This window comes from Ranitomeya imitator, chromosome 4, assembly GCF_032444005.1.
Source record: "Ranitomeya imitator isolate aRanImi1 chromosome 4, aRanImi1.pri, whole genome shotgun sequence".
Classification (NCBI taxonomy): Eukaryota; Metazoa; Chordata; class Amphibia; order Anura; family Dendrobatidae; genus Ranitomeya; species Ranitomeya imitator.
In genome coordinates, this window is record NC_091285.1 from 278,823,119 (window position 1) to 278,848,316 (window position 25,198).

General features: G+C 45.2%; 1 protein-coding gene across 2 annotated transcripts in view; it reads right to left on the minus strand.

Annotated features, from left to right (window-relative positions):
- HELB (DNA helicase B) overlaps positions 1-25,198 on the minus strand; it is an 82,799-nt gene that overhangs the window by 39,092 nt on the left and 18,509 nt on the right. For both annotated transcript variants that reach the window (XM_069764666.1, XM_069764667.1), the window contains exons 4-8: positions 20,917-21,792; positions 19,921-20,095; positions 19,603-19,744; positions 19,391-19,509; positions 11,996-12,080 (exon numbers count right to left, since the gene is read on the minus strand). In XM_069764666.1, coding sequence (XP_069620767.1) covers positions 11,996-12,080; positions 19,391-19,509; positions 19,603-19,744; positions 19,921-20,095; positions 20,917-21,792 — 1,397 coding nt within the window. The remainder of the gene's footprint in view (positions 1-11,995; positions 12,081-19,390; positions 19,510-19,602; positions 19,745-19,920; positions 20,096-20,916; positions 21,793-25,198) is intronic.

The following is a 25,198-nucleotide window of genomic DNA, read 5'->3' on the forward strand; positions in this document are numbered from 1 at the left end:
GACAGCTTCCTCCAGATTTCGTCTGCCGTAAGTAGCTCTGCACCGCAGACTGACACTCCGCTATGTCTGTCCTGCAGCAACCCGATTGTTCCCGCCGCCCAGGATCCCCCAGCCGATCCGCCCCAGAGTGATACCCATCCCAGGCTGGGCCTCCTCTCTGTCTCAATCGGTGGCCAATTTAACAGGGTTGTCTCAAACCCTGGTTTCCGTGCTGGATCGGTTACCCCTGCAGACCCCCGCAGTAGCCACCGGGTCGCAGGAAGCTCCGTCCAAGCCTTCCAAGGCTAGCTGCAAAAGGTCCAGACAGGAACGCCGGTCTGAGTCCTCTTCTCGCTCCATCTCGCCACTCAGTCCTCCTCTGCGGTCGGCGTCCTCCCGATCCTCATCCGCTGAGTCAAGCGAGGCTTCTCTGATGCGCCTTCGGAGGATAATTTGGGGCCGGATTCGAACCAAGTACCTAACATGAGGGATATGGTTCAAAGCCTCATTGGAGCGACCAATCAGACCTGTGGCATCGAAGATTCCTCTACGAAACCCGCAGATCAGGCGGTTTCGTTTAGACGGTCTAAACTACCTCCCAAGGTATTTGCTCCTCATCCTGAATTCGAGGAGCTTCTGGCCAGAGAGCGAATTCGACCAGACGTTCTCAAAGAGACAAGCGTCTTGGAGTCTCATATCTCTTTCCTCCGGATCTCATTGCCAACCGGAATGAGAGGCGTTAGAGAACGACCTCTCCCCCTGTGGATCCGTCGGCCGCTAGACTTGCCGCCAACACAGTCCTTACGCTGTCCGGTGGGCGGCTCTGAAAGATTCCATCGATAGGATCATGGAATCCTTCGTGAAGTCGGCCTTCGAAACTGCCGCATCATCCCAATGCCCGGCTTTGGCTTCCTCATGGGTTTCGAAGTCTGTATCTGAGGGGCTAAACAACTCCGTTGGGGCATTCAAGCTGGAGCTCCGTCAGGCCGGCTGGCGGAACTTGCCACCCAGATTACTCATGCCGGGGAATAATTTGTTCCCGGGACGTCGCGTCTTCTGCCGCACGGGCGCCCAGTAATGTCGTTGCCAGCTGTCGCACTGTTTGACTCAAGAGTCATCGAAGAAGTCCCTCACTAGCCTGCCTTTTCAAGGTTCACGTCCTTTCGGTTCCAAGCTGGACCAAATTATTAAGGACGCCACTGGTGGCACCAGTCCCCTTCTCCAGACCTCACCTACTTCCCCTTAGGCGGCTACTTTGGTCTTTTCGACCTTTCTCGTAGTTTGCGGCATCAGATTCTTCTTCGCAACTGCAGAGGCCACAGGCATGTTAAGAGGTTTTCTTCGGCTCACTCTTCCCTGGTGTGCCCGCTACTCCTAAGGTGGATTCTCCAGGTCCAGGACTGGAAGTTCCACCTAGGCATGACCCACGACTAGACCCCAGCCCGTTTCTCAGACTGGGCAACCGTCTCCTGTTCCTCAGGGACGTCTGGGTCTCCTCAGTAGAGGACGCATGGGCCAGGGCACCTGTTCCCTCTAGACATAAAATCTTCTTTTCACGGTCCTGGGATCGCTCGTCAACAGGAAGAAGTTCCGTCTTGTTCAGCGCCTCGTATCTCCGGGCATGTTCTTCGACACTTGTCGGACCAGAGTCTTCCTTCCCGAAGACCAGATATCCCTCCTTTGTCAGGAAGTTCACTTGCTCCAGGGTTCTCGGCTCCCCTCCTTTCCGATGGGCCTTAAAGGCCCTAAGGAGGTTGGTTGCAACATCGGAAGCAATTTTCCCTTCGCCAGTTTCATTCAAGACTTCTTCAGCAGGCTATTCTATCACAGGGGACAGGTCTGTCTTCTCCCTGCATCGTCCGATCCGGTTTTCTCCCGGGTCAAATGGTTCCTCGACTTGTGGCCGAGGTCACTTCTCTTATCCCAGAGTAGATCCTTCTCAGCATATCCTTCCTTCCAGTTCCCTGGCAGGTGGTGACGACGGACGTCAGCCCGCTCGGCGGAGGCGCGGGCTTTGTCTCCTGTTCTTTCAGGGTTGTTGGTCGGCGCAGGAGTCCTCTTTGCCGATCAATGTTCTCGAGTTCCGGATCATCTTTCCGTCTTGCCTTCACTGGGTAAGGATTCTCAGCAGCCTGCCAATTCGAACCCAGACAGACAATGACACAGCAGTGGCATACGTCTACCACCAGGGGTGGACTCGGCGTTCTCTGGCCTCGGCCGAGATTCCAGGATCCTCCTTTGGACAGAGGCAACGGTCCTGGTGAGCTCCGCAGTGCATGTCCCCGGCGTGGACATTTAGGCCGCCGACTTCCTCGGCTTCGAGGGCCTCGCGGCAGGGGAATGGTACTTCAGGAGGTTTCCCGTCGGATTGCTCTTCGATGGGGGACTCCAGAGGTGGACCTCATGGCGTCCCGATTGAACAGGAGGTCCCTCGGGTCGGCCCAGGGTCCCGTGATCCTCTCACAGTGGTGTTGACATTTTGGCCATTCCTTGGTCGCAGTTCCTGCTCCCCTATCGGTTCCCACCCCTTCCCTTGCTTTCCAAGCTGTCGAAAAAGATCAAGGCGGGATGGGTGCCGGTCATTCTGATCGTCCCGGATTGACCCTGGAGGTCTTGGTTTGCAGACTTCGTCTATCTTCTCGCGGACACCCCTGGTGCCTTCCAAACAGACCCGATCTGCTGTCTCAGGGTCCGATCTGCCACCCGAATTATCGGTCGCTCAGTTTAACGGCGTGGATGTGGACTCCACTGTTTTTAAGAGTGTACGGCCATTCGGCCCGGATGAGTCACACTATAATCCAGGCTAGGAAGCCTTCGTCTTCTTCCAGGATCTACTAGTGTACCTGGAAGGCTTACTTTCGCTGATGCGAGTCCAACCGCTTTTCACCTAGGTCCCTTTTTCCCTGCCTTCCATTTGGTTTTCCTTCAGGCAGGACTGGATTCGGGCTTGGCTCTCAGTTCTTAAAAGGGCCAGGTTCCTGCGCTCTTCTTCCCCTTAAGAAGACTTTATCTCCTCAGCCACAGGTTAAGACTTTCCTTCAAGGAGTAGTCCACGCTGTCCCTCCGTTCAGGGCCTCTGTGGATTCATGGGATTTAAAGGTTGTGTTGGTTGTTCTTAGGGGTTCTCCCCTTTGAGCCTCTCAGGGAGTTTTCCCTGTCAGTTCTATCTCGGAAGGTGGCTTTTCTCAGGTCCATCTCTTCGATCCGCCGCATTTTTGAGTTGACGGCCATTTCCTGCCGTCCTCCTTTCTTGATTTTTCCACCAGGATAAGGTGGTCCCAGGCCTCCACCTTCCTTCCTTGAGGTGGTTTTCATCTTTCCACCTCAACGAGGACTTCGTTCTACCTTCCCTTTGTCCAGCTCCGACTCATCCTCTGGAGCGATCGTTGAACAGGCTGGACCTCGTCAGGGCAGTGAGAATCTCCCTGGCTAGCACGGCCGCTTTCCGAAAGATGGATTCTCTTTTCGCCATCCCTGATGGCGTGCGTAGAGGCCTGCCGGCTTCCAAGGCGACGATTGCTCGCTCGATCAGAATGGCAATTTTGGAAGCTTACCGGGTCAAGCACAGGGGGCCCCCTCCTGAGATGAAGGCTCACTCTACCCGGGCAGTCGGCGCTTCCAGTGCGGTACGTCACAGGGCTTTCGCCGACGGCTTTGCAAAGCGGCAACCTGGTCTTCCATCCACACGTTTCGCCGAACTACGGCGGACTCCAGCCTGGGCAGAAGGATCCTGCAGGCGGCAGTGGTGAGTCCTCTGGCCTGATGGAAGTCTGTTTTTTCCCACCCCAGGGACTGCTTTGGGACGTCCCATGGTTCCTGTGTCCCCCAATGAAAGGCGATAGAGAAAACAGGATTTTTGGTTGCTTACCGTAAAATCTGTTTCTCGGAGCCTTCATTGGGGGACACAGCACCCTCCCAAGTTGAACAGCTCTGTTTACTGTCTACGTTTGAGTTCTTTGAACACTCTGAGTGTTTGAAGCTGTTAATCTGTGAAGCGCCATGGATTTTGTTGGCGCTATATAAAGTTTATTATTATATTATTATTATTCTTTCTCTTTTACACGTTGCTTCTCCTACTGCTTTCTCACTAACTGAATATCCTACTTCCTGTCGGTGGGGTGTACACTGCAGAGGAGGAGCTAACTTTTTATTTGCATAGTGTCAGCCTCCTAGTGGCAGCAGCATACACCCATGGTTCCTGTGTCCCCCAATGAAGGCTCCGAGAAACAGATTTTACGGTAAGCAACCAAAAATCCTGTTTTTGCAGTGTGATGTAATGTTCTTATTGATGTTATTTTGGGGTGGACACTGTTTTGATAGCTGCTTATTGCATTTTTGGAGGAGTTGTAGCAAATAAAACTAACGCAATTCTGGCATTTTGTTTTCTCTTTACAACAATTTATTATTTAATTTTATATTTTGAAAGAAAGATCGGACTTTTATGGACACTGCTATACCATGTGTGTATTTTTCTGTAGGGGAAAAGAAAATTTGAAATGTGTTCCCACTTTTTACTGTATGTGTTCGTCCCCTTAGGGGGCTTGAACCTGCGATCATCTGATCGCTTTTAGTACACAGTAATATACTAAATCACGGACACGGATAAGTGATTACAACAAAATGTCCCCTGGGCGCACGCTCTAAATGCAGCTGTCAGAAATATAGCAGCATTTAATAGGGTAAAAGCCACAAGTAGCGCACTCCTCAACTCGCGGCTGTTAAAAGGCAGGTGATGGCTGAATAAAACAGCCATCATCTGCCAGGAATGGGGGGCTCTGCTTCTCAGCCCTCTCCATTCATCCTCTGCCTAAAAGCTGCAAATGTATGGTGCTGATAGCATAAAGCTTAACGCAAATCTATCTGCTAATGCACAAGGTCAGGCACAGTCCAGCCAATGTAGTAATCCTATCCTTATTCCTTGCAAGTGCAACCCCTCATTGGCTTAAGTGATGTGTGTTCTACATTCTTGATAATGATGCATCGGAGACAAACAGTCAATCACATGGGGTGGCACCAAGTCAGTAAAAAAAAAAGCAGAGGATGATACACTTGCCAGGAGTTGGCCCTATCTTGGTGCCATTGCAGCCTCATTTATATAGAGAGCCAAAGATGATTTTTTTAGTTATGTGAAATCAATTTGAAATAATGAAAATATGGCATATGCTGTGTATTATTACACTAGCCAGTGCTATATTGGTTTTGTGACCATTACGTATACATTCTATATATGCACTACAGATACAACTCAAATATAAAAAAAAATAAAATAACATCCGGATTTTACGAAGTTCTCTTTTACTTCACAGTATCAACTGGATACAAATATCAGCTATACATATTGAAGGGGACCAGTTTTTTGCCACCTAAACCGCACAGTGTACACAGAAAGTTGAAAATTAGTGGTGAGGGTGGGTTATATAGACCTTAGCATTCAAAGAACCACTAGATCAGCAGCAGATAATACAGGGAGTTTATCATAACTGCAGCGATACATCACTGGAATCAAGGTCTGTTCTCCCACATCTCATACTGCTCTCAGATGGGAGTAGCAAGAACCACATGACAGATTCCCTTTAAAAAACCTAGTTGTGCCACCTCTTGCGTACTTGAAAGCCTCAAAAGAAATCTGTCACCAGGCTTTTGTAAGGATAATGTAGAGACAGTCTGATTCCAGTGATGTGTTCACTTGCTGGGCTGCTTGCTGAAATTTTGATAAAATCACTGTTCTATCAGCAGGAGATTATCAGTAGAGTACTAGTAAACATGCGGCCATGTAGTCCACCATATTCATGAGCTCTGTATAACCCCGCCCCACCACGGGAAGGAAAAAAAAAAAAAGTCATGGCTCTGGGAAAAAAAGCCGAAATTGAAAAAATGGAAAATCAAAATGTCATGAATAGGTTAATAGACAGTATGTTTCTTCTTCCAATATTCTTAGGTGGGCTGCTGAACAAAACATCCGCCTTGTTCATGGAAGATGGAGCTCTGGCTATGTAGGATTGTGCAATGAGAATGTTCACGAAAAATTGCTTCCCATGTAGAGCTTTTAGAATTTTTCAGACTAATTGGCAGCTTTCTACCTATGCACAGTGTACACAGAAAGCTGCCAATCAGTGGTGTGGACAGGGTTATGTAACGCTCAGCATTCAGAGAACTGGTAAATCTGCAGCAGATAAAATAAGCAGCTCAGAAAGTGATACATCGCTAGAATCATGACTAACTGACCCAAGGAACTTCTGAATGCCTTTTTGTGTATGCCAATGTGAGGTATTTTAGGAGTGTGGCAAATAATAGCTCCATATTCTACTAACCCCTTTTACGACCTATGACATTTAGGCAAGTCATAGGTCGCCTCCCTCTCGGATGGGACCCTACAGCTCCCGAGACCTGTGTCTCAACTGACAAGAACTGTATCACACACACAGTCGTGGCCACAAGTGTTAGCACCCTTGAAATTGTTCAAGAAAATGAAGTGCAATTACACATGCAGGGCTGTGGAGTCGGTAAGCCACAGTTGAGACTCCGACTCCTGGATTTTATCAGGTTCCGACTCAGACTCCTTCATAAATGACCAATTCGTAACAATACATTTACTGTTGTCAAATATTAACATCATGCTTATTCAGTTTCTCACCATCATATAAGTAATCAGACCACTTAGAGCAAAAACTATATTAGAATACAATTAGAATATAGAAAATAACTTTTCTAAACTCTTGTAAGTAAATATGCAATAAACACTTATGCAGTTAATAAGAAATCTATAAGTTTGTCCTCACAAAAAGTATTGCCTCTGTCAGATCCTCCTTCATGGATGCCCTCAAATCTGATCTAATTATTTTGAGAGCAGAGAACAACCTCTACACTAACTTGGGTTGGTGGCAAAGCAGTAACCACTCGGGCAACATCTCTGACAATGTCAGGATACAGAGGAATCGCTTGTTGCACTGTTATTTTTGATGAACGGTCAAATTTCTCAATTTCTTTTAGTGCACATGAAAAATTCTGCTGAAATGTACTGGCTGTGTTCTTTGATTTTCATTTTCACTTTCAGTTTCATACATTGTAAGTAGGTGGATTGGGGCAGCATGAGGTTAACCAAGTATAAGATTAGATAAGGGCAGTGGAGAACAGTTAAGGTACCGTCACATTAAGCAACTTACCAACGAGAACGACAACGATCCGTGACGTTGCAGCGTCCTGGATAGCGATCTCATTGTGTTTGACACGCAGCAGCGATCAGGATCCTGCTGTGACATCGCTGAAAGTCCGGAACTTTATTTGGTCGTCAGGTCGGCGTGATTCGTCATGTTTGACAGCAAAAGCAACGATGCCTGCAATGTTTTTCCATGGAGCGAACAACCAGCGAGAACGATAAGTACGTCACTGGATCGCTCCTGCATCGTTCAGCTGTAAGTGTGTTTGACGTCTCCTAGCGACCTAAACAGCGACGCTGCAGCGATCGGCATCGTTGTCTATATCGCTGCAGCGTCGCTTAATGTGACGGTACCTTAACACACAAGAAGTAAGAAATGTCTTTATCTCCAGCAGAACTGCTTATCACTGTTGTTCATAGTTTGATAGAACATACATATTTGAGTAACATTTATAAAATTCATACGAAAGTTCAATTATGAAATATTAATATATTTTTTTTTAAAGCTGGAGTCGGAGTCGGTACATTTCTACCGACTCCGACCAAAACTGACTCCGACTCCACAGCCCTGTACACATGTTCATTTCCTTTCTGTATATTGGAACAACACATACAAACTGAGAAAATAGGCAAATTGGACATCATTTCACACAGAAATGGGCAGGACAAAGTTGTTGGCACCCTCAACTTAATATTTTGTTGCACCCCTTTTGGAATAAATAACTGCAATCAATCACTTCCTATAACCATCATCAAGCTTCTTACACCTCTCAACTGGAATTTTGGACCACTTTTGTTTTGAAAATTGCTCCAGGTCTCATATTTGAAGGGTGCCTTCTCCCAACAGAAATTTTAAAGAGGTTGTCCACTACAAGCACAATCCCTTCTTGATATAAATGTCTGCCCTGCGGTAAAATAAAAAAGCTTATACTCGCCTTCTGTGTTGGCGCCGTTCCAGGGTGTCGACACTCGCGTTCCCTGTGGCTCTCGTGCGATTCTTATGGCACGTGACCCCGGGGCCCAATCAGCGATTGAGTCACTGTCTCTGCCTTCATGCGAATTGAACATGAACAGGAAGTCAGGGCTGCAGCTGATCTCTGACTGGAACGGCACAGGCACGGAAGGAGAGTATAGGCTTTTACATTTTATCGGGGTCAAACATTAAGATCAAGAAGGGTTTGTCCTAACAGTGGACTTTAAGATCTCTCCACAGGTGTTTAATTAGATTTTGATCCGGACTCATTGATGGCCACTTCAGAAGTCTCCAACACTTTGTTTCCATCCATTTCTGGGTGCTTTATGAAGTAGGTTTGGGGTCATTGTCTTGCTGGAAGACCCATGTCCTGCAACGCAAACCCAGTTTTCACTGGGTACTACATTATGAACCGAAATCCTTTGGCAATTTTCAGATTGCATGCTTTCTTGAGCTAAGTCTAGGCACCCTGTGCCAGAGACAGCAAAACAATCCCAAATCATCTTTGAACCTCCATCATATTTCACTGTAGGTACTGTGTTCTTCCCTTTGTAGGTCTCACTCCATTTTCGGTAAACAGCGGAATGATGTGCTCCTGTGTCTCCTAGCATACTGTTTCAGTTCATTTAACGGTCGATGGATAGTTTATGTTGCCAATGATGCATGCTTAGCCTGCAGGACACCTTGAATTTCTTTGGAACGCAATTGGGGCTGCTTACACACCATCCTATGGTGTAATCTTTCATCATTATTTTTCTGCTGTCAATGTCTAGAGAGATTAGCTGCAGTGCCATGGGTTGTAAATGTCTTGATTATATTGCGCACCATGGACAAATGAACATCAAGATCTTTGGAGATGGACTTAAAACCAAGGGATATTTGATATTTCTTCAACAATTTTTAATCTGAAGTCCGCAGACAGTTCTCCTCTCCTCTGTTCCCCAGTCAACTTCTCCCCTTTTTATCTGGTTTCAAGTGTGATTTTCATATTGCTCACACCCGTTACTTGCCACAGTTGAGTTTGAACGAGCATCACTTGGTTGAAGAGTTGTTTACACACAATTTTGGAAACGTGCCAAACAAATTATTTCAGCCCATTTTTTGGGCTTTGAGTGAAATTATGTTCAATTTGGCCTTTTTTTTCCTCCGTTTTTTTTTATCCAGTATACAAAAAGGAAATGATTGTGTATAACAAAACATGTGCAATTGCAATAATTTTCTGGGAGAAATGCTTCATTTTCTGTAACAATTTCAAGGGTGCCAACAATATCGTACCAGACGGTACGATACGTACTATCGTACCATGACTACCTCAGCAGAGCTGTGATATGTGAAGACATACTGTATATGTCTAAACCCACATTGTGCTCGGTGAGGAGATCTTCAGCTTCATACTGCTCCTGTCAGTCTGACAGTTTTATAGCAGTATACAGAGAAGAACTGCACCCTACTAGTAAACAAAAATTGAGGATGAGGCTTGAGATCATCCCAATGTGCTCAGCAAGGAGTGGATACATTTCTTCACATATCACAACCCTGCTCCCAGTCAATGTAAGTATGTGTGATACAGCTCGTCAGCTGAAACACAAGTTTCGAGAACAGTATGTTTTCAATCTGCAGCCCATTCGGATACAGAACTAGGATGGGCTACAGTTTGAACTATAACAGGAATGCTATTTTATCTCAATCTTAGAGAACTCCTTGAAGGTTTTAAAGAAAACAAGTGATGGGACAACAACATTTTAATATGTATACACTACAGTTCAAAAGTTTAGGGTCACTTAGAAATGTCCTTATTTTTTAAAGAAAAGCACAGTTTTTTTTCCAATGAAGCTAACATTAAACGATTCAGAAATACACTCTATACATTGTTAATGTGGTAAATGACTATTCTAGCTGCAAATGTCTGGCTTGTAATGCAATATCATCATAAGTGTATAGAGGCCCATTTCCAACAACCATCACTCCAGTGTTCTTATGGTACTTTGTGTTTGCTAACTGTGTAAGAAGGCTAAAGGATGGTTAGAATACCCTTGAAAACCCTTGTGCAAGTATGTTAGCACAGGTGAAAACAGGTTGGCTGATTAGAGAACCTATAAAACTGACCTTCCTTGAATCAGCTAGTTGAGAATCTGGAGCATTACATTTGTTGATTCCATTAAACTCTCAAAATGGCCAGAAAACAAGAACTTTCATGTGAAACTTGACAGTCTATTGTTGTTCTTAGAAATGAAGGCTATTCCATGCGAGAAATTGCCAAGAAACTGAAGATTTCCTACAACGGTGTCTACTACTCCCTTCAGAGGAGAGCACAAACAGGCTCTAACCAGAGTAGAAAGAGAAGTGGGAGGCCGCGCTCCGCAACTGAGCAACCAAACAAGTACATTAGAGTCTGTAGTTAGAGAAATCGACGCCTCACAAGTCCTCAACTGGCAGCTTCATTAAATAGTACACACAAAACACCAGTGTCAATGTCTACAGTGAAGAGGCGACTCCAGGATGCTGGCCTTCAGGGCAGAGTGGCAAAGAAAAAGCCATATCTGAGACTGGCTAATAAAAAGAAAAGATTAATATGGGCAAAAGAACAGACATTGGACAGATTGGAAAAAAGCCTTATGGACAGACGAATCCAAGTGTGAGGTGTTTGGATCACACAGAAGGACATTTGTGAGATGCAGAAAAACTGAAAAGATGCTGGAAGAGTGCCTGACGCCATCCGTCAAGCATGGTGGAGGTAATGTGATGGTCTGGGGTTGTTTGGCGCTGGTAAAGTGGGAGATTTGTACAAGGTAACCCCACTGAGCTGTTGTGGGAGCAGCTTGACGATATGGTACGTAAAAAGTGCCCATCATCAAGCCAAACCAATTTGTAGGAGGGGCTTCTGGAAGCATGGGGTGACATTTCTCCAGATTACCTCAGCAAATTAACTGCTAGAATGCCAAAGGTCTGCAATGCTGTAGTTGCTGCACAGGGAGCATTCTTTGAGGAAAGCAAAGAGAAAATTATCTCAAATTAAAATCTTTTTTTCTAACCTTGTGAACGTCTAGACTAGATTTTCAATTCATTTGGCAACTCATTTGATTAATAAAAGTATGAGTTTTCATGGAAAACACAAAATTGTCTGGGTGACCCTAAACTTTTGAACAGTAGTGTATTTGGCATTTGTATCAAATGGACACTGTGAAATAAAAAACAAAATGTCCAGTAATCAGGATGTCTATTTACTTATTTACATTTTATCAATTCAGTTCTGTCAGAGATTGGAAAAATTCTTGTTTTACATCTCACAGCTGATGGTTTATTACAAGTCTATCAGTCTTCATAATATTAATACTTATCTCAGTGACCACATTATTAGATACAAACCTACATCTTTAGTTAATGCAAATATGTAATCGACTACCGTAACTGTGTGGCATAGACTCAAAAGATTGAGAGTATCTTCAAACATGGCAAGTTGTTCCATTCATATGAATGCAGGTGGACATTATTGGGACAATACAGGATGCCTTGGCTGTTACATGAACCATTTCCTTCGAGGGATTGAGGAGATAATTACCTAATTTATAACCTTCAGGTGGATAACAGAAGGAGACCAAAATGCCATCAGCCCATAGCAGATAATAGACGTGACATTGGGCACAGTCTTTTTAAAGCTGGACAAAGGAAGACTACGCAAGAAATGTGATTCTCAGCTGCATCTCAATTTCTGCAGCAAAATATCAATTGTACAGACATTTGTCAGTGTGTTCATTGTGCTCCATCAGTCACCAATTCTCAATCCAACAGATCACCTTTTCCATGTGTTTAAGAACATAAACAGAAAGGCTTTCCCTCTTTAGCATGTATGTTACAAGAGATATAAACCATATATGAAATCTTGTTACCTCCTAAATGTAATAAATTGTGAATGTTTGTCATCCTGTAAACCTGGTCCATTCTTCAGTAATGTTGCTATAGCAGTGCTCAAATCTGCATAAGAAGAGAATAAACTACTTAGTTAAGAACATGTTTTGGAGACTGGCCAGATGCAGAATACAAAGCCACTTGCTTTAATCATAGCAATCACCTTCTTGACTAAAGCTAGCCTCACACCCTGAAAACATGCCATGTTTCTTATTTTTCCCTTATAGAATCATGTATTTAAAAAAAAAAATAGAATTATTCTTACCGTTAATTCGGTTTCTAGTAACCCACCACGACAGCACACCTGGAGGATGTTACCCCTTTCCTAATAGGGACAGGAAATGACAAGAGGTTAAATAACCCCTCCCTCATCCTCTCCTCAGTGTTATTATAAAGGACCACAGGAGAATGAATGCTTCAAATTATAATTTATTCTTTTCAGAACGTATATTAAGCAAAAGGGAGGGATTACTCCTGCTGTCGTGGTGGGTTACTAGAAACCGAATTAACGGTAAGAATAATTCTATTTTCTCTAGTAACCCCCCACGACAGCACACCTGGAGCAGTACCCAAGAGTAATATTTAGGGAGGGACTACAGCAGTAAGGACTTTTTCTCCGAAGGCCAAGTCTTCTTTTGACATCAGGTCAAGCCTGTAATGTTTGGAGAACGTATGGACCGAGGACCACGTAGCCGCTCTGCATATTTGTTCATAGTAACATAGTAACATAGTTAGTAAGGCCGAAAAAAGACATTTGTCCATCCAGTTCAGCCTATATTCCATCATAATAAATACCCAGATCTACGTCCTTCTACAGAACCTAATAATTGTATGATACAATATTGTTCTGCTCCAGGAAGACATCCAGGCCTCTCTTGAACCCCTCGACTGAGTTCGCCATCACCACCTCCTCAGGCAAGCAATTCCAGATTCTCACTGCCCTAACAGTAAAGAATCCTCTTCTATGTTGGTGGAAAAACCTTCTCTCCTCCAGACGCAAAGAATGCCCCCTTGTGCCCGTCACCTTCCTTGGTATAAACAGATCCTCAGCGAGATATTTGTATTGTCCCCTTATATACTTATACATGGTTATTAGATCGCCCCTCAGTCGTCTTTTTTCTAGACTAAATAATCCTAATTTCGCTAATCTATCTGGGTATTGTAGTTCTCCCATCCCCTTTATTAATTTTGTTGCCCTCCTTTGTACTCTCTCTAGTTCCATTATATCCTTCCTGAGCACCGGTGCCCAAAACTGGACACAGTACTCCATGTGCGGTCTAACTAGGGATTTGTACAGAGGCAGTATAATGCTCTCATCATGTGTATCCAGACCTCTTTTAATGCACCCCATGATCCTGTTTGCCTTGGCAGCTGCTGCCTGGCACTGGCTGCTCCAGGTAAGTTTATCATTAACTAGGATCCCCAAGTCCTTCTCCCTGTCAGATTTACCCAGTGGTTTCCCATTCAGTGTGTAATGGTGACATTGATTCCCTCTTCCCATGTGTATAACCTTACATTTATCATTGTTAAACCTCATCTGCCACCTTTCAGCCCAAGTTTCCAACTTATCCAGATCCATCTGTAGCAGAAAACTATCTTCTCTTGTATTAACTGAAGCACTGGCTTTCTCGGCCCAGGAGACAGCTGTTGCTCTAGTGGAATGGGCTGTGAGCTTTTCTGGTGGTGGAAGGCCTTGAATTTGATAAGCCTCCAGGATTGCTCTTTTGATCCAATTTGCAATTGTGGATCTGGAAGTCTTCTTCCCCTTATTCTGGCCGAGAAGGTGAATAAACAGATTCTGATCTTTTCTAATCTTCTCTGATGCATGAAGATAATAGAGTACCATTCTTCGAACATCCAAAGTATGGAAATGTTCCTCTTCCTCATTCTTTGGTTCTTGATAGAACGACGGAAGAATTATCTCCTGCGATTTGTGGAAATCAGAGACGACCTTTGGGAGAAAGGATGGGTCTAATCGCAGGATAAGCCTGTCCTGAATAATCTTCATGTAGGGCTCATTGATTGACAGGGCTTGTAGTTCACCAACTCTTCTGGCTGTTGTTATGGCTACCAGGAAGGTGGTCTTCCAGGCGAGTTTATCCATACTTATGGATGACAAGGGCTCAAACGGTGGCAGTGTAAGTCCTTTCAGGACTATTATCAAGTCCCAGGATGGAACTATATTTATGAGTCTTGGAGATATGCGGGATGCTGCCGTCATGAATCTTCTCACCCATCTATGGTCAGCTAAAGACTGGTCAAAATAAGAGCTTAAGGCTGCCACTTGTACCTTGAGGGTGCTGGGTCTGAGACCCTTTTCCAGCCCATCTTGTAGGAAATCCAGGATCCTGGCTAGGTTCGGTCTGTCTGGGTTAGGTTGTTCAGGAGCACACCATGTGATAAAAGTCTTCCAGATTTTTTGGTAGATAGAATTAGTAACTGTTTTACGGCTTTTTTGTAGTGTTTTAATTACTCTCTTTGATAGGCCTCTGGTCCTCAGAATTGAGAATTCAGAAGCCAGGCATTTAGGTGTAACCTCTCGGGATCTGGATGGAGTATTGGCCCCTGGTAGAGAAGGTCTTTGACTGGTGGAAGTGCTATTGGTCCATCTATTTTTAGGCTGATGAGGGCCCCGAACCAACTTCTTGTGGGCCAAAGTGGAGCCACTAAGATCACCTTGAGTTTTTCTGCCCTTATCTTCTGCAGGACTCTTGGTAGGACTGGCAATGGCGGGAAAGCATATGCTAGTGAGAATGTTCATGGCTGGACCAATGCGTCCACAGCTAACCCCGGATTCATCGGATCTAGCGAGAAGAACTGGTCTACCTTTGCGTTCTGACTGTTCGCGAACAAGTCCACTTCTGGTTGTCCCCATCTTTTGGCCAGTATCTGAAAGACTTCTGGGTTTAGGCTCCATTCTCCTGGATGGACCTCTGTTCTGCTCAGGAAGTCGGCTTGTACGTTTATCTCTCCTTTTATATGTAGGGCGGATATGGAAAGAACATGTTCTTCGGCCCACGAAAATATTCTTGCTGATATTCTTTTTAGATCCTCGTGTCTTGTACTTCCCTGATGGCGAAGGTGGGCAACTGTTGTCATGTTGTCTGAGCATATTTTTATATGGGAATTTTGTACAAGAGTTACTGCCGCTTTGAGAACTTCTTCTACTGCTTTTAGCTCTTTGAAATTTGAGGATTGCTGTGCTATTTCGGTTGACCAGAATCCTTGGAATATGTGCTGGTCTACCGTAGCTCCCCAACCTTTTCCGCTGGCATCTACTGTTATGGTCACTGCTGGGACCTGCAACCAGGGAACTCCTCTTATTAAGTTCTCTTTTTGTAGCCACCATGTTAATGAGGACCTTACATGCGGTGGTATCCGGATCTTTTTGTCTAGAGAACCTGGGGATCCGTCCCAGCTTGATAGAATATGGGTCTGAAGTATTCTGGTGTGGGCTTGTGCCCATGCCACCATCTGGATGCAAGATGTCATGGTTCCTAGAACCGACATGGCCCATCTTAGAGATACTCTCTTCTTGTCCCGCAACATTCTTATCTTTGATGTAAGCAGGGAACGCTTTTGTTCGGGCAAGAAAGATGTTTGGTTGTGGGAGTCTAAGACGACCCCTAAAAAGATCTTTGTTGTGTACGGAACCATATCCGATTTTTTGGGGTTTACCACCCATCCCAGGGATGACAGGATCTGGACTGTTGTTTGAAGATGTTCCTGTAGAATTGGAACCGTGGGAGCCACTACCAAGAGGTCGTCGAGGTATGGGATTATGCATATCTGCCGACTTCTGATGTAGGCCATTACCTCGGACATGACCTTTGTGAAGATCCTTGGAGCTGACGATAGTCCGAATGGGAGGACATTGAACTGGAAGTGGTCTATAACCTCTCCTCTGGTGACCGCAAACCTTAGAAATTTTCGATAGGTCGGATGGACTGGGACGTGATAATATGCGTCCTGTAAGTCGATGGTTGCCATGACGAAGTCTTGCCCTATTAATGGTACTGTCGATCTCACGGACTCCATTCTGAATCTTCTGTAGGTTACATATTGATTCAGAGGTTTTAAATTGATTATCATCCGATGGGTTCCGTTTGGTTTCCTTATCAGAAATAGGCTGGAATAATGACCTTTGTTTCTTTCGTCTTCTGGGACTATGGAGATCACATTGTTGAATAAGAGATCTTCTATCCCAGTTATCAGAGTGGACTGTAGCTTCGGTGTTGATAACGTTGTCGTTTTCATTCTTTTTTGGGGATATGATGTAAACTCTATTTTCATCCCCTCTTTGACCAATCTTAAGGTCCACTGATCCACACCGATCTCTTGCCAGACTGGGAGGAAGTTCGAAATCCGACCCCCCACTATGACGGCGTCATTGCTTTCTCTGATATTGGGGTTGGGAAAGAAAAAGATTCCTGTCTTTCCCTCCTTTTGGATAACTCCAGCGACCTGTCTTACCCTTTCCTCTGTATTGAGGAGTATGCTCTTGCTGAGCGCGGAAGGGTCTTTTCCTAGGGTTTCTAGGTTCTGGTAAGGTCTTTTTCTTGTCTGAAGCCTTCTCCAAAAGATCATCCAAGGCTGGTCCAAACATATACTTTCCTTTGAAAGGAATAGAACACAGCCTCATCTTGGAAGTCATATTACCAGACCAGGATCTTAGCCAGAGTGCACGCCTTACTGAGTTTGACAGTGCAGATGATCTAGCCGTCACTCTCACGGATTCTGCGGAAGCATCTGCTAAAAAGCCTGTTGCTTTCTGGAAGATAGGCAAGGAGGCTAGAATATCTTCTCTCGGAGTACCTGAGGACAAGTGCTCCTCTAGCTGCCCCAGCCAGCGATGCATCGATCTAGCCACGCAAGTGGATACTGAATTAATGTTCAGTAAGGACGCTGATGTTTCCCACGACTTCCTTAGTAGTCCGTCCATCTTACGTTCCAGAGGGTCTCTCAGTTGGGAGGCATCCTCGAATGGTAGCGTGGTCTTTTTGGCTACTCTGGCAATCTGGACGTCCACTTTTGGAACTTCTGACCAGCATGACACTGTCTCGGCATCTACAGGAAATCTGTCTTTAATTTCCGCTGGAGTAGTCAGCTTCTTTTCTGGGGATTCCCACTCCTCCAGAACTAAATCCCGGATGTTTTGGTGAATAGGAAACACCTGACGCTTCCTAGAACGAAGTCCTCCAAACATCTCTTCTTGTACTGACTGGGCCGTCTTTTCTTCCTCAATCTCCATAGTTTTCCTTACAGCCGTGAGGAGTTCTTCTATATCAGATGAAGAGAAGTAGTATCTCTCTTGCTGGACGGTCTCAGAGTCCAGGGATAATTCACCCTCCTCTGGGGGTTCGTCCGACGTCTCTCCCTGAGAGTCCTCCTGCTCTTCCTCCTGTGGATTAAGTTTCCTTTTCTTAGCCTCAGGAGGGGCACTAGGAGATGGTGTAGGCTGGGAAAGAGTGGCCAGAGATGATTTAATCTCATGCTGGATTAAGGTTTTAATCTCCTCCATCAGGGACGGCTGTTCCTCCCTGATGATTTTGTCTGTGCATTCTTTGCACAATGATTTCTTGTATGAAGAGGACAGCTTCTTCATACAAACTGCGCATTTGCGGGTAGTTTTTGTTTTGCTTCCTGATGTGGGTTCCTTGTCCCCCTAAAAAGGAAGGGGAGACGGAATCATAAGACTACAACCCACATCAGGGAATGGACACCCAGGGCCAGACTACTCACTGGGGCTGGGATGGTGCTGTGATCTGCAGGTGCAGAGCGCGAGGAAGCAGACATCTCCATAGTCTTCACCACACAGTGGTCCTACCTGCGATGTCTTCCTGTCCAGGGCCTAAATATATAGGCGACCGGACCGCAGCACCTGTCCTCCTGGATGAGGACCTCCTCCTCCGGTGTCCGGAAGTACGTGGGGGGAGAATGCCGACGTCTTCCACGCTGTTTGCCTAGCGTTCCAGCTGGAACGCACAAGGAACTTCCTGTTCAGTGAAGCCGGCCGGCGTCTGACGTCATATCCGGCCGCCGGCTTCAGACCGGAAGTACTCACACGCGCGCGCGGAGGAGGAGAAGGGCTGGAGAGCTCAGAGAGGCCTCCAGCCGAAGAACGCCCCAGACCTTACCCGCAGGTGCGGAATGGTGGCGAAGGAGTCCCGAGTCGGAGGAGACGGGAGCAGCGACGGGGAATGGACGTAAGTCTGATCCCAGCTGCCCGGCCAGATTATCTGTATTCCCCCCGGTGACCGCTGCCGGCACAGTGCACCTGGGATGACCTCTTCATCCCTAGTAGGGACAGGAAAGAACACTGAGGGGAGGATGAGGGAGGGGTTATTTAACCTCTTGTCATTTCCTGTCCCTATTAGGAAAGGGGTAACATCCTCCAGGTGTGCTGTCGTGGGGGGTTACTAGAGAAAAAAATGTTAAGTTTTTCTGTCCAACTGGAAAAACTAAGTAGGACGGAAAAAGTATAACAGGCAAGCCTTCCCTGATGAATATATCAGTCTCATTATCAAGTCTGCTGCATTGTTTCATAGCTCATTTTACTTGAATACAGACCTGTAAGGCTACTTTCACACTAGCGTCGGAATCTCCCCGTCGCAATGCGTCGGGCCGAGATTCCGACGCTAGCGTTTGATGCGCCGCACAATGGGTACAGCGGATGCATTTCTCCGGCGCATCCGCTGCCCCATTGTGAGGTGCGGGGAGGTAGGGGGCGGAGTTCCGGCTGCGCATGCGCGGTCGGAAAAAAGCGGTCCGTCGGCAGCAAAAAACGTTACATTTAAAGCTTTTTGCTCCCGGCGGTCCGCCAAAACACGGCGCAACCATCGCACGATGGTTGCGCCGTGTGGCAATGTGTCACAATGCGTCGCTAATGTTAATCTATGGGGCAAAAACGCATCCTGCAAACAACTTTGCAGGATGCATTTTTTGCCATAAACGATGCATTGCGACGTATTGCAAAAAACGCTAGTGTGAAAGTAGCCTAAATGAACTTCCAAATACATTCTGCAGTCCAGTGGAATCCACACAAATCAAAGGGGCAATAGAGCCCCCAGATTAGAATAATAAATAGATCGTGAAGCTGGGTCCCAATGAGGGTGACAAAGGACACCCCCATTCCACTATATAGCCAATTAGATGCCATGGTTTCTGTTCACCATGGCATTTACAGTGGTTGTCCACTATTAGGACAACCCCTTCTCATTACTCATGTTTGGCCCTGTTAAAATTAAAAACACTGCTACTCAACCCCCGGTGCTGATGCTTCCATTCCGGGGTCTCACATGAGGTTGTTATCTCGACAGGTTAGACTACTGGAAGAATTGACTGCGAGCACCAAGCTTCATAGAAGTAAATCTTACCAACATCATCCGCCAAGGAAACCAGAATGAATTTATTCTCCTCACTGGGCATTTTAGAGCTGGAGTGTCCATCAATATGTACAAATGCATCAAACTCGACACAGCATTGATGAGAGATTCTTAAAAACAAACAATATTAAAACGCTGAAGAAAAATGCATTACAACCAAATAAACTATAGCGTGGTCTGTACATCATGCCTATACCACGAACCTTGTCGCATTGTCTACAATGAGCTGAGACTCTGCCCGGTGATTGGTTTTCAGCTCAATTGCCCAATTCAATCTACTCAGATCAGCAAACACATCTGCCAGCAGATTTCCTGGCTCTATACTTGGCAGCTGGCGGACATCCCCTGGAAAAGACAAGACATTACATTTTCCATACAGTTCCTTGCTCAATACATCGTAAAACAGGTACCCATATATAAATCCAGAGGGTATATAAAAAAGGCACTACATGGATCCACCTTCTGGTGGATGTCCTGTAATTCAGGCTAAAATAAATGATTAAAAGAACATGGAAACGCACCCAGGATTACAAGTTTGGCCAGCCTTCCATGGTTGTACAACAGCTTCAGCACAGCGCTAAAGATACGGACAGACATCAAACTGGCTTCATCCACCACCAAGGCCTCCACGTGGGAAAATTTCCACTTTATTTCCTTATTACCTAGCCTTTTCCAAGCAGAATAGCTGCATGTCACCTGAAAATAAGAAAATTGTATCAAATTTTGTAACCGTTAGGGTCACATACAGTGTACTCAGTTATCTGAAGATTGGTATAGATGACAGCATTAGACATTAAGAGACACAAAATGCAGAATTCGTTAACCATGCAGAACCAAGCACTTATGTGATTCAGTACTGTCCATGTGTCAGCGATAATCCAAAATTGGTTTTACAAGAAAATCACCACATCAACCCAGAATGATTTTTTTAACATTAAACCCTTTAAGACTTAGCCAAGCGGTGAAGTGCCCCATCTGAAAGAAGCAATGGTCATATTAGTGGGACTCTATTCAGTCAATGGGTTTTGATTTTTTATGTGGAGACAACACATTTAAATTTGTTATAGAGACATAATGCATAAAATGGAAACTCCAGAAGGTTTTTGTTATTGCATTTATCTTAAAGGAGTATCATTTTTTTTCTTGAGCAGCTCCAAGCTCTGTGGTGTCTCTATAGTTTCCTTACTTCCTAGTTTCTGGCACTGCTGCGGGCACTCTTCCTCGAGTGACAGTTCTGGTTAGTAGCCGAGTTGTAATGACGTACATATGGATTCTTTTGCAGGAAGGGGCAAAGTGACAGCCCATCTGGAAACAGGTTCATTGACCATCAGCCAAACACACTTAAGAGTGTCCTTGTAACAGGGGTTATTCAGCACATTGCTTAGTGGCTACATATATATTGAGGTTTTACACTTTTACGTAAAAAAAAAAAAAAAAAAAAACATTATTGCATAAATGAAAAGTTGCACAATTTTATATGAAATTAGTTTTTCTAGATACAAAAATCCACCACGTACCTGATGCAAAGTGGCAGCTGGAAGGCCAGTTTTTTTCTTTAGTAAAGATGCAGCTTTTCCCGTGGGTGCAGTAAGTAAAACACGTATAGAGTCGTTATGGCTGGTGCTGGAGGCCATGGGGTCACAAAACCATTCTCCTGAAGCATCGATATCTTCTTCAAGGGCTTTACAGGCATGTTCAACTTCATCACTCTCCTTCTGCATCATGGACTTGAACACTAGACTTACCACTGTGGTCTTCCCACACCCACCTTTTCCACTTATAACGGTCACTGGGTTTGCCAAAATCATTTTCCCTGCTTTCTTTTGGTCAACATCCAGTAACTTTGGACATTTTGGCTCTGCAGCACAGTCAGGCGGCTGCAATAGTTCCATGCCGCCGTCAGATCCATCACCGATGGCAGAGCAAAATGCAGCAGTTGGACATCGTGAAGAGCTCTGGTTACTGGGCTCTTTTTCTTGCTTCTCATTTGAGGACTGATCATCTCCAAATATATCATTTTCATTAATGTCTATATTCCAGGTCTTTCTCTGCACTATCTTCTGGATATACTCTGCAATGGTTACCTCATAGCAGTACAAGCTATACAGAAAAACTTTTTTCTGTTCAATCACCACAATCTCATACTCCTTTAGGAATTCTAGAGCTTCCCATGCAGCTTCTACTGACATGTCCTGGGACTTCGTGACTGCACTAGTAAGCTCAGAGAGGTCCACATATGTATCGCCTAGCTCCATGCATTTCTTCTTCAGTTCTCTATAGATAAGTAATGCATTGGTCTGCAGGGCTGGGATAGTTTCCAGAAGATCTTCACACTGACAAAAACTTTCCCATGTCGCCTCACAGCCACAAATGTGCAACTCTCGATAGATTATCTGTCAAAATGAAAAACATTTTTTATTGCCAAGAAGAAGAAAAAAACAATACACTCAAAGACTATTTTTAATCAATTATGTCTCACATGCTTGTCCTAAATGTATTCAGGAGAACATCAAATGAAGCACATTGGCAATATACATAAATTAATAACCGTCAGTGGTGATTTTTCTCTGTGGTATAGTCCACAGCTGTATCCCCTGTGGCTAAAATCTTGGTCCACCTGTGGCCCATGAGGAGAGTGGAGAGCAAGGAGGCTTCCTAGTCAAGTGAAAAATGCTGTTGTCCACTCACAAAAAGTGAAGAGACCAAAGCTGCAGAGAAGCAAGTACAGAGGCTAAAAGGGGTAAAAAAAAAATCTCAGTTTTTTCATTTCCGTGCATGTATGTATAATTTATCATCATGGGGTAAGCTCTTCAAAAAGGAGAGAAGGCACAGAGCTGTATCCACGCATTCACCAATTTCAACAAACACATTTGAACCCTTTTACTACCAGATAAGAAAAAAAAGAAAATTACTGAGCCCGAACCATACCAGGCAAATGTCTACTATATAGCCAGCATCTTGACAGCAGTAGGCAGAGCTTATTGACAGCAGCATTTCAATTACATCACTGCACACTGGCACCTATCAGCCTCCTACAATACAATTACAGGGAACCAACTGGTTGGCGGGGTAGCCATGTTGAAGACCCTTGTAAATGCCAATGTTGGTCCTCTTATGAAGTTCAGCCTTAAAGATTTGGGCCTTTCTATTTAGTGCCAATTGTTATCGTCTTAACTAGAGATGAGCGAAAATAGTCGGCTCCCTATACTTATTTGGAAAGCTATAGCGCTTACCTAAGAAGCTGCATCAGGAACCCATGCATGTGTTGTGACTGTCACACAGCCGCGACACATGCAGCTGCGACTCCGAACAGCTGATTATCAGGAGCGCTGCAGGTACCCGGGTTCCCGCTACATCTACCGAATAAGGCCGGTTTCACACGTCAGTGGCTCCGATACGTGAGGTGACAGTTTCCTCACGTACCGGAGACACTGACTCACGTCGACACATTGAAATCAATGTGTCACTGCACAGGTCAGCGTGTTTTCACGGACCGTGTGTCCGTGTGCAAAATTACAGTCATGAATATGCGGCTCCACCTCCCATAGGGGTGGAGCCGCATATTCATGACTGTAATGGGCGGCCCCACGTGACCGCTCATACAGTAGAAGGTGCGGCGAGGACAGGACGCTGCGAGGGAGCCGGGTGAGTATTTTATTAACAGCGGGGGGGGTGCACAGAGGGTGGGAGGGGGGTCAGGGACAGGGACCTTTATTTTAAACACGGTAAAAAAAAAAAAAAAAACAAAAGGATTTTTCATATCTTCTAGCCAGGGAACGCTGCTGGAAAGAAGATATGAATGGCGGCTTCAGCACCAGATGCAGGGGACAGCGCTTACTTGTAGCGCTGTCTCCTGCACGGTCCGTGTGGTACCCAGTTGGCACACGGGCGGCACACGGCTGCCGCACGTGTGCCACACTGATGTTCACGGTAAGCACACGGACAATTCCGGTACCGATTTTTCCGGTACTGGAATTATCTGGACGTGTGAGACTGGCCTAGGAGGGGAGCCGATGATGTTCACTAATCTCTAGTCAACCACTGGGGCGATGATCACGAGATTCTCTGAGGTAGGGTCTATAGGCTGCTCTATATTAAATAAAACATGCCCGCTTTATAAAAACTGCACAAATTAGCACTTAAAGAAAAGGCCCATATTTCTGAAGACATATGACAGTTTAAAAAAAAAACGTAATATGCAGTCGAGCATCGAGAATTTATTTGAAGATTTTCCCCATAGACTTGAATGAGATGAGGAAAACTCACATGTGTGTTCCTATCGCATTTCTGCAGCGGAAACACTTTACCACCGATGTAATCTGACCATCAATAAAGTTTTACCAAAGCAAAGTAACAGCACGTTTCCAAAACAAATCAGCTTTATTTAAGACAGGACATGCCAAAAAGGGAAAACTGCAGCTGAAAAAAAATAATGTATAATAAAAAAATGCGTATGAAAAACTCAATGAAAAAAAAAAAAAACCACAAGTGACCTAATTTAACTTATTTAAGGAGAAACTCTGCAGCATCAAAAAAGCATGAATTATCTATGGTCATAATAGATGATAGTTTGCTGATCCATTGGAGCTTTGTTTTGCTGGGATCTCAACGGATCCCAGGAACAGTGGTCAAGCATGCACAGCACTGCTCTATTAATTCCTATGGGACTGCCGGAGCGCTGTGCTCAACTATTTCCAACAGTCCATGCTCCACAATTGGTTACAGACGTGGCTCTGCAGAGCTCTAGTCTTGGAACCACTGGAGTACCAAGCAGCCGGACCCCTTTAATTTCAATAACACTCAATTTAGAAGGAGTGGCAGGGAAAAGGTCAACTGAAGCTTTATTACTTTGTATATACCCATGTGACTGCCACTAATACAGCGCCACTCGGATTTAAGCAACTGATTTTACATAAAATTTCTACAACAAAATTACTCAATATACCCAAAGGATGTATAAAATATCATTTTCGGCAGCACATCATCCTGTGTAAACAGGACCGGTCTAAACATGCTATTAAACGACCTCCGATCTGTAAACACTTACCAATCAGCAAATCGGTTAATGTAAACGCACCATTAAGGTCGCATACATATATTTTAAACAAAGCAGATAAAAACGGCGCAGTTACAACATTTTGAAATAGGATTTATCAGCTGGAAAGGCAGCCGCCATTGTTGGTCAGCTTCACGTTACCTGCAGAGATGAGCATTGCTTAAGGTACCGTCACACTAGACGATATCGCTAGCGATCCGTGACGTTGCAGCGTCCTCGCTAGCGATATCGTCCAGTGTGACAGGCAGCAGCGATCAGGATCCTGCTGTGATATCGCTGGTCGGGGAAGAAAGTCCAGAACTTTATTTCGTCGCTGGACGTCCCGCTGAATCGGCGTGTGTGACGCCGATTCAGCGAGGTCTTCACTGGTAACCAGGGTAAACATCGGGTTACTAAGCGCAGGGCCGTGCTTAGTAACCCGATGTTTACCCTGGTTACCATCGTTAAAGTAAAAAAAACAACCACTACATACTTACCTACCGCTGTCTGTCCCCGGCGCTCTGCTTCTCTGCTCTGGCTGTGAGCACAGCGGCCGGAAAGCAGAGCGGTGACATCACCGCTCTGCTTTCCGGCTGCCCGGCGCTCACAGCCAGAGCAGAGAAGCACAGCGCCGGGGACAGACAGCGGTAGGTAAGTATGTAGTGGTTGTTTTTTTTACTTTAACGATAGTAACCCGATGTTTACCCTGGTTACCAAGTGCGGCCCTGCGCTTAGTAACCCGATGTTTACCCTGGTTACCGGCA